Source organism: Azolla caroliniana, unplaced genomic scaffold (genome assembly GCF_043228905.1).
Source record: "Azolla caroliniana isolate FFs.n. ecotype wild unplaced genomic scaffold, voAzoCaro1.0.p SCAF_1, whole genome shotgun sequence".
NCBI lineage: Eukaryota > Viridiplantae > Streptophyta > Polypodiopsida > Salviniales > Salviniaceae > Azolla > Azolla caroliniana.
This window is the reverse complement of record NW_028230436.1, coordinates 32,051,334-32,061,764: the sequence shown is the minus strand read 5'-3', so window position 1 is coordinate 32,061,764 and position 10,431 is coordinate 32,051,334. Positions and strand designations below refer to the sequence as shown.

Below are 10,431 nucleotides of genomic sequence, written 5' to 3'. Positions count from 1 at the left end.
TCCTTCCCCAAAACACACACAAAACACAGAGGCACAGTGAGAAAGAGACGCTCCTGTCTCAGGTGTTTCTCCCTCTCTCTGTCGATCTGAATTCTTTTTCTGCTTCCTTCCGCTCGAATTTCGTCTCCTCCTCCTCCACGCCCCTCTCTTCACACTGCTTGTCTTTTCCACACACACACACACACTCTCTCTCTCTCTCTCTCTGACGCTCTACAAGTTTTGAACCTTCTATTCCTTGAAACGTTTGTGCAGAAGGTAAAATCTTGCAGTTTCCCATTTCGAAGGGGGTTGGCAAGAAGGAAGGAGGAATAAAGAAGCAAAGAAGATGATGCAGATGTTTGGACTTCGCAGCGGCGGAAGAGCAAAGCCAGATGACGCAGATTCGGGAAACCCCACGTCCTCTTTCGAGAGTGTGGGAGGGGAAGGAGTCCCTGCCAAGGCTTTAAGGCTGGTTTTGTGTGATGAGAGAGGTAGGTTCAAGATGGATCCGGAAGCTGTTGCCGCCCTTCAGCTCGTCAAAGGACCACTTGGTGTCGTCTCTGTTTGTGGTCGAGCCCGACAAGGAAAGAGCTTTATCTTGAACCAGGTATGTAACAAAGAAACGTTTAGCATTCTTTGCTTCGTGCATCTTGTTTAGAATCTTTTCAAAAGTCACGGGGCTTGCACATATATTGTGACAGGATGGGGTTAACTACAAGAAAAATGCACACAAACATACATATTCCTGAATGCTGATGTTGTGCACATAAATTTCCACCCAATTTGGCAAGATCCATGCCCAGGCATCTCCCCAGGAATGACCAGACGAAAAATTGAATTGGAGAATATGATGAGAAAAACCTGTTTTTTGTTATTCCAAAGTCGAAACATTTGCTGTTCTGGTATTTCTTTCAAACGATAACTTCCTAGGATGGCCTTTCATATGTACTATGACTTGAAGGAAGTGATCTAAGACCCTTCTTGATGTCTTATAAACCTGGATATGCCTTTCAAAAGCTATGGAGGATGAATTAAATCCCATGACAAGAAATCTTGTTGTAGAACATCACATTTATGACCACCAAGTCTCCCATATTACAATTATACCAAAAATGATGCATGCCGATGTTAAAAACAGTATGTGGCTGTTTGTGTTACTTGATACCTCTTCCTGATAGACATTACCATACTTAGAGAAACTTTGAAACAGCCTGTAGGAGTAAGAAAGGAAACATGATTGAATTTATGAGTGTGAGGATCATGTTTCCCTGTGTGTTATCTGCAAAGAACTGACACCCCCCCAGTTCTTCTGCCCTAGGTAAGTACTCCATCTTGCATATCAACCGTGGACAGCAAAAGACAAATCCCCTGCAAAATCAATTAAGTGGACGGTTTTGCATATCTGAAAGAAATGCTACATATGTGTATGCATAAATAATTCTGAAGACTTCATTCAATCAGAAAACAAAGTTGTTTCAAGGATTATAGGATGGTTGATTTTGCATTCTAAGGAAAAGGTGTAGATGCTATATCCGAAATGATATATATATGTGCATGTTTGAATATATGTATATGTATATTCTGAAAACTTCATTCAATTAAATTAAATGAAGGAAATGGAAGCATTTAAACTTTAATTTTGTTTGTCAGTGAAGCGTACACATTTGTATGATTGCAAGAGCAAGTATAGGTATAGGTATAGATACTGATATAGGTGTCAATATATGTATATTTTATTTATTCAATTCCACACTTGCTTTCTTCAATATATTTTAATTTCTTTTATTCTTTATAGCTTTTAGGAAGAGGCAGTGGGTTTCAAGTAGCTTCAACACATAGACCATGCACAAAGGGCCTATGGATGTGGAGTACTCCTTTGAAAAGAATTGCTGCTGATGGAACTGAATACAGCCTTTTGCTTCTTGATACAGAAGGCATTGATGCTTATGATCAAACAGTATGTTTATGTATGCTCTATTTAATAAGTAAAACTTTACCTTCAGCATAGGATTTATTGATCTTTTTTTTGTATACAGGGCACATATAGTACACAAATATTTTCTCTGGCTGTGCTTCTATCCAGCATGTTTGTTTACAATCAGGTTAGTCTTAGATTTGAGTTACATTTTTTGTTTCATCTCCTTGAGACTAGTTTTGAAATTTTAATGTTTATATGCAGATGGGAGGCATTGATGAAGCAGCTTTGGATAGATTATCTCTTGTCACTGAGATGACAAAGCATATTCGTGTGAGAGCTTCTCAAGGCCACACATCAGCTGCAGAACTGGGACAATTTTCTCCAATCTTCTTATGGCTATTGCGGGTAGTTGAATCAGCTCAAATATTATTAGCCGAAATCTAGAGAAGATTTCTTTCAGTTTTTTTGTATTTCTTTGCTTATTTAGTTAAAACCTTCAATAGAAAATGGTGTTCTCCACATTATCATTCCACCAGTGCTTACTACATAACAGAATTTGTCTCAAGATAAAGATAAGTGCTGCTTGGGACACCTGTGCCATGCTGACTACTTGACAGTACTATAAAAACAATACTGGCAAGCTTATAAAAGTAATGCTGTGGGCATCGAGCATACTTCTTTTGTGAACCTAAGAGGGCAGAGGCTATTATAAAAAATAATGCAGTGAGCATTGAGCAATGCAAGAGCTCAGAAATGATAACTTCTATTTCTTCTCCTTGAATTTTGAGGAAAACTGATAGTTGTAGAAAAATGAAAGTGACTCCTTTTAACATGTCACATGTCATTAAGAAAGACATGTTTCAGTTGATCGTGGTCTCAATGGAGACATTTCCTGTCTTTAGTGTAAAGAAAACCTAGAATATCCATAATCTATTTCTTCTCCTTGAATTATGAGGAAAACTGATAGTTGTAGAAAAATATAAGTGACTCCTTTTAACACGTCACATGACATTAAAACGGACATGTTTTAGCTGTTCCTGGTTCTAATGGAGATGTTTCCTGTCTTTAGTGTAAAGAAAATCTGGAATATCCAACCCATGCAAAAGTATTATCATTTCTAATTGTCGAAGTTAGAGAGCATATATTGCCAACACCTTTTTTTCTTTCCATGTGAGAATGTAGATCGTAATAAAGCTTGGGCTTCATAACATATAACTTGTGGGTTCAAGCTTGATATCTTTGCCCATATGGTGATTTTCTACGGTTTCCACAAACACAAGTGTGAACGCTACTTCTTGGATGGTCTAATAGGCCTGGAATTTATCTAACCAGATTTGAATGTTCTATTAAATGGAGCATTTGTCAAACGTTTTTCTCTACTTTCAAGTTTCCAAACTATGTTTTCCCCCATCATTAATTAAATGAGGTTTCTTGAGAAGTTAAAACAGATTAGTTTGAGCTAGATCTTTGTCTAATTAGTAATTATTTTTGCTGGATATATCTTCAGTCTCTTGTGTTCCAACTTTTGCAAATGTAGTATCTGCAACACACTCTTTCGCTTCTTGTTCACATTTTATCATGCATACAGCTGCTATGTTGTATGTACTCTAGAATGTGTAGAAAAAGGTGTAGCATATGTGTAAATGTGAGAGTATGCATGTTCATAATTTAGAAGGGCAATGTGGTAGGTTTGCTTTTCACTTTATATGCAAGAATTATCTACTTGTATGGTCTTCTCATTTGATGAATACTGGCACAGGACTTCTATCTAGACTTGACAGAGGATGGGCGAAGGATCACACCTCGAGAATACCTTGAATCAGCATTGCAGCCAATGTCTGGAAATGGGAAGGCAGTTGCAGCTAAAAATGAGGTTTCTGAAATGTTCTTTTTTTCAGTTTGTACCCGTTAAATCAAAAGAGATTGGCTTGTGTAGAGATACTGCTCACTTTTTTCTGAAGGGGATTTGGCTTGTTCCTTTTCTGAGGTTGAATTTGTCTTATGATTGATTTTATCTCTAGATACGGGAATCAATTCGCGCACTCTTCCCTGATCGTGACTGTTTTCCACTGGTTCGACCACTTAATGATGAGCGTGATCTTCAGAGGCTGGATAAAATCTCTGTGAGTGCATCATACTGGCTGAAAGATGAATCAACAATCTCTGCTGTTTGATAACGTTTTTGATAAGTGGTCAGCTATTGTGTTCCATTCACACAATATTATATGTCAGATCTTTTTATCTATGTTCATACTTTTTGGCAGTTAGAGAGGTTGCGGCCTGAGTTTCGTAGTGGTCTAGAGACATTAACCAGATTCATTTTTGAGAGGACTAGACCAAAGCAGGTTGGATCTACCATAATGACTGGCCCCTTGTTAGCAGGCCTCACGCAATCTTTTCTAGATGCACTCAATGCTGGTGCAGTGCCAACAATTGCGACATCATGGCAGGTTTCATTATAGCAGACTACTCAGATCTAGTGCTGCAGCATATATTTTCAAAACTTATGCTGAATGTATCTTTTCTTGGGATAACAGAATGTGGAAGAAAACGAATGCCGGCGCGCTCACGATGCAGCAATAGAGGCTTATGAAAAAATGTTCAAGTTGCATTCTAATGATGTGGTAAATACCCTTTTGTTGGCGGTTTTTGATGGTGCATATGTGTAAATTATAACTGAAACTTCTGCCAAAACACAGGAAATTGTGCAAGAAGCTCATGAAACAGCATTGCAAGGTGCCTTGGATGTTTATAACAGGGAAGCAGTTGGCTTAGGAGCTTCACGACTCAAGCATGAGAAATTACTAGCAACCGATTTGAAGAAGAGATATGAGGTGAGTTCAACATCTACATTTACTGTTAACATCATGGTAACTGTGGATTGATAGTATCTCATTGTCCTCTAGGAGTACAGACATAAACTGTCTATTGAAGCTGAAATGAAGTGTGTTCATGCAATGGAAAACATGGATGAGAAATTCCGAGCGGCTTGTCGTTCTCCTTCTGCAAATGTCAATCAAGTGTTGCAAGTAAGTACTCTGTATTATTTGTTCTAGGTATAATGTTGAGCTGCTGCTTTTAATGCTAACCATTGTCTTTATTCAAAGAAGCAGGGATACTTGTGAATTCAATATTTCCCAGTTTACAACATCAAACAAAATATATAATTTTCATAGTTGAAGTACAGGGGCACAGGCTTATCTGAACCCAAGAGGAAGATATACCTAATGTTAGGTGAGAGTGAGAAGAATACAGGAACACTAGCACAGTAATAGGATCTGCATAATGAATGATGAGAGGCGTAAAATTATTTGGCAGTCTTAAGAGTAATCATTAAATAGTTTGTGATGACGGTCTCCTAAAGACTTCGCAGTGTTACAACAGCAGTGATCTCTTTGTCTAGGTGGGGTTTTTCTCTCAGCTATTGACAGCCCAATATTCGTGTTGATCTTTTAAGAGCTGATCCTCTCATCCGACTACATCAAGTCACAATAGGTTGTGAGATTGTGCACCCCCCCTCTTAGAACTCAGACTGACTTGCTAATTAATTACTGTGCTCTGATATAGTTAATTGTAGCTGCACACCAACCATAATAACATACAGACTTACAATAACAGAGAACATGTGATGATGCAAATTTAAGCAGTCCTTCTATTAGCCGATAAAGGCAAGAAGACACAAAGAAGACACAAAATGGCACAGAAAACCATTGCCCATGCTGCTTATAAAATGGCAATATATACTGATGTCTGGTAGTTACATGAAAATCAAGATTGTGGATGGCATCAATAGAATATATTGAGCTGACAATAAGATATTTTGGGGAATTCAGAGGGCAATACCTTGGTATGACCGCATGACAGCTTCCCAAAGTAATCGGATCCACTTACCTTCTAAGTAGAAGTCAAAATGGCTTTGTTAAGTTTGCTCCAGTTCCATACCCTGTAATGAGGCCAGTCTGGAAGACTTTCATTCAGCATGATACCGAAGTATGCTGCTGTCTGCATCCACTGTGCCGGAAGGCTTAGGTGAGTAGCATCATTCTTCATACTGCATATAGGCTGAGATAAGAATCCTGACATTGTTTTAATCATCTCTAAAGCAATCTTTGTCTTTATATTGGATGTGGAGATAAACTCACACTGCGTGTAGCACCAGATAGTAGACTCACTCATAGCTCATGATAATCTTTTAGATGAGATAGAGGTAGACACTAACGATGGATGTGTGTTACTGTTGTTCTGAAGAGTGGCCACTTAAGCAAGCATCGACATCGTTATGAGGAAATCCCATGTTTTTTAGTAACAGATGCGTTGTATTCCTTTATGCAGACTTCCTGTAAACATGATATATCACATTAGAACTATATTATACCCACAAGAGTCTTTATATCAGGTAGTCTTTAATCCTAGTTTTTTTATGTATTGCTGATGTAGATCTTTCCTTATTGTTTTTATGGTTTAAATAAACTGGAAATTGGGACAATATGGTATAACCTTACTTACCATAGACCATTTTAGATATTAATTTCTTTTTGAGATGGGTCATTGTTTTGTATGCATCTATTTATTTGAAGAAAAGGTTTTGAGGGTGCTATTATTATTCATAATGATCGCAGGTTCTCAATGGACTGCTCGTAGATTATGAAAAAAACACTTTTGGACCTACAAAATGGAAAAAGATGGCAAAGTTTTTGCAGCAAAGGTTTGTAACAAGAACAGATGAAGCAATAACAAGAACAGACATGTGGCTGTATTAAAAAGAGAGTTATTTGTAGTCCTAGTGGTTTTGTAGATAGTTTTTTGTTTAAAATATTAAAGTTTTGCTTGCACAATCTGAAAGTTCTGTAGTATCAATTTGTGACTTTCTGCTTCTGTTGACCTTTATAACAGCTTTGACGGTCCTTTATTAGACCTGGTAAAGAAGTTAAATGATCAGAAGGCTAATGATAACGCTGCACTTCAGCTTAAATGTCGTTCTCTGGAAGATAGGTTAATGCTGCTTGGAAAGCAGTTAGATTCTTCTCAGAGAGATGTACAGGAATGGAAGAAGAGATTTGAAACATTAGGGTTAGAGCATAAGTCATCCTCAGAGGAATCTGAATCGAGATATAGCCTTCTTCAGAACAAGTATAGTGCTTTGGAAGAAAGTGCAGCAAATCTTTCTTATGAACTTGAAGTAACAAGGAAGGAGGCTTCTGATTGGCGAACTAAATATGACCACTTGTTGTCTTCCCGAAAGGCAGACGAAGAGCGCATTGTTGGAGAAAACGCAACATTGAAAAGCCGATGCAGCTCTGCTGAGGCAAGACTTGCTGCTGCTCGGGAACAAGCAGAGGCTGCAAAAGAAGAAGCATCTGAATGGAGAAGAAAGCATGACGTTGCAGTGAAGGATGCGAGAGAGGCCATGATAAAGCTTTCTACTGCACAGGAATTGGCCGCGAAGCAAGCCCAAGCACGGGAAGATTCACTCAGGGCAGATTTCAGTTCTGCAATGGCTTTGAAGGTATGTCTGTATATCTTTTGTGATTATATTGTCCATTTGCTAATTGGTTTCTGGTCTTCAGGAAAGAGAGCTAAATGCTGCACACACCAAAGCTGAGAATGCAGAAATGCAATTGGCTGCTTTGAATACTCATCTTAAGGTAAAATTTGCATCATTAACCAGTAATGTCGTCAAGCCCTTGGACAAGGGAAGATACATTCCAGTGTATAGAAGAAAACATTTTTGTGTTGATACAAGGGTAAAACAAAAATGGCATTTTTCATTGGAACTGATCAAGTTCCCATTCTCAATCCAAATGCAACACCATGGATGATCATAAAAAGTGGATCGTGTCTTTACTATAACAGGATCAAGAAGCAGACATGAACTTACAGGAAGAGGAGCTCATTACATTAAGAGAAGAGTTGACACATCTTAAAACTCTTGCGGATTCCAGCAAAGTTTCATTAGCAGCTGTGGAAAAAGAGCTGGAGATGATCAAACTGGAAAAAATGCACAATGAAGAACGGATGAACCTGGAACTCAGGAGGTTAGAAGAATCTGAGAATAAATGCATATTGGCAGAAAGGGAAGCCAAGCGCCAAGCTGAGATATCTGAAAAGGCGAGAGAAACGGCTGCTTTAGCAGAGAGGGAGAAATTAGAAGTTGAGCGAGTGGCTGTTGAAAGGCTTGGCATCATAGAGAGATTGAAAAGCCACATTGAAGATCTTGCGAGGGATAAAGGTGCTCTATCATCAGAAGTGGACAAGCTAAGATCTTCAGAGCAGGAAGCTATTCTTAAAGCAGCATCGACTGAACAAAGGTTAGAGGAGAGAGAAAGAGAAATGGAGGATCTTTTGCAGTCAGCACATGAGCAGAGAGCTAACACTGTGCAAGTGCTTGAAAGTCTCTTAGCTACAGAGAGGCAGGCACGTGCAGAAGCAAGTGCACGGGCAGAAGCTCTCTCACTACAGATGCAGAGTACTCAGGGTAAACTTGATGCTCTCCAACAAGAACTAACCACAGTGCGATTAAATGAAACAGCTTTGGAGACCAAAATGAAGGCTATGCTTGCAGAACAAGCTGGTGGTTCCTCACGTAACAAAAGAGCACGTGTGGACGAGTCTTCTCAGGATATGGATCTTGATATAGATACTCCACAAAGGCGTAAGTCAACCTTCATGAATTCTGGAAATGGTGCAGCTCATCCCAACACGGAAGAAAACTCAACAGCTGACTTGCGTGAATCTCAGGACTATTTGAGGTTTACTGTCCTCAAGTTAAAGCAGGAGCTTACAGCTGCAGGGTTTGCTGAGGAGCTACTACAATTGAGAAACCCATCTAAGAAAGATATTGTGAATCTATATGAGAAGCTTGTGCTTAAAAAATAGCAGCACATTTAAGTGAATCCTTCTGGCACCTAATTGTGTTTGATATCTTCAATTGAGACACTTCTCTCAAATGAGACAAAAACGTATATTAGTGAGATGTAAATGTTGATACAATAGCAGGTGTCAGATGACCTTTAGCTATGAAGGTAATCATTGAACTGTATCATTAGTTAACTCTTGAATCCTAACTTGCATCAGATGTTTGTTCAGCGATACATTGACAAATGTGCTATACTGTCATTTCATTTACAAGTAAACGGTAAGATGAAGTTTCTTGATGTCTAGTTTTTGGGCATAAATATAGATTGGTTACAAAGACAAATGTCTTATTGTAGGTTTATAATGACATATTTTTAATGTAGGACACTTCTGGATCATTTCCGGCTTCGATGGTCAAACTCATAAGATTTAACTTATTTGTTTGTCATTTGATTCTCTAGCACTGTTACAGATCATTACTATATAGAAAGATGCTTAAAATGCTTTATAAAAATGGAGACTACTTTGGGTTTAGTTCTTCAAGCTTATCCAAGTCTTTCAAACATATTGGGACTTCAATATGATGTTTATTTGGTAAGAACTGATGGTATTGAATTAGTGAGAGATTTTTGAACTAGTACTTGAATTCACTGTGGTGGTTTGTAATTCTATTGGCATCTAATTGTAATTGCATTTAAGTGGATTTTGTACTGTGTCTATGTAGACCTTAAGAATAATGAGCATGTAGGTTTTTCATACATTTGGTTCTCATAGTTGTCTTCAATTAGTGAACATGTAGGGTGTTAGAAGAATGCTTTATTTTTAATAGTATCTTGGAGGGAGACATTAGTTTTTTAATGCAATAATTTTCAAGATTTGCACGTGTGTTTCGAAACATGCTTCTTGAAAGGTGGCATAATCTTAATTTTTTAATGGATGGCATGGCAGTGGCATATGCTATATATTCATTTCACATGCCATAGAATATTGAATTAAAGGTGGCATTTTCATTACTTCGGTTTGTGACTTGCATTTCATAGCATTGTGTTAAACTTCACTTCCTTGTATTAGAATTTTTAGAGTATATAGTAACTTTGGCTGGTCTTGCCTCATGATCTTGCGCCTTAAGATTGTTAAGTTTTGTTTGATGCAACTTTTCATTATTATAATTTATAGTCATATCTATGATGAACACTCACTAATGTGGTGAACAAATTAGAGTGCTATACCAACAATGGACACAATGATATTGAAATGGAATAAAGCTTTTCTTGTTAATATTTTTGTCTAGTTTTTTTGCCAATATTTTTTCATTGAACGTGAGTAGGATCTTGAAAGGCAATAGTTGGAACTGCTAGGACTTGTAAACATGAATATGTCTTTCAATTGGTAGCACCTCATTTAAAATTTGCTTAGGATTTGCATGATTATGTCGTTATTCAAGTAGGCAAAATAATATCATTTTGCACCACATATTTTAAATAATTGTTGCACAATTATCTACCTATTCGACTAACAAATGTTGATATATGGGTATCTTGCAAATACTGTAGCGAAGTAAATTGGATTGTAGGTTCTTGGGGCTAGTGCACAAGTTCCAACAACATCACCAACATCAACATTGGCCTCAAAATCTCCATATCAATCCATGTACTTTCATGTACTTCTCTTACAAGAGT

At 37.8% G+C, this 10,431-nt stretch overlaps 1 protein-coding gene across 1 annotated transcript; it reads left to right on the top strand.

Moving 5' to 3' along the window:
- The first annotated feature begins 283 nt into the window (after positions 1 to 283).
- LOC147869802 (uncharacterized) lies at positions 284 to 9,051 on the top strand. The gene is made up of 14 exons (XM_087333255.1): positions 284 to 586; positions 1,775 to 1,936; positions 2,016 to 2,081; positions 2,159 to 2,302; positions 3,657 to 3,770; positions 3,919 to 4,020; positions 4,162 to 4,347; positions 4,435 to 4,521; positions 4,597 to 4,731; positions 4,804 to 4,926; positions 6,517 to 6,602; positions 6,791 to 7,403; positions 7,465 to 7,542; positions 7,751 to 9,051. The coding sequence occupies exons 1-14, from the start codon at positions 326 to 328 to the stop codon at positions 8,771 to 8,773; spliced, it is 3,180 nt and encodes a 1,059-aa protein (XP_087189381.1). The 5' UTR covers positions 284 to 325; the 3' UTR covers positions 8,774 to 9,051.
- The last annotated feature ends 1,380 nt before the right edge of the window (positions 9,052 to 10,431 follow it).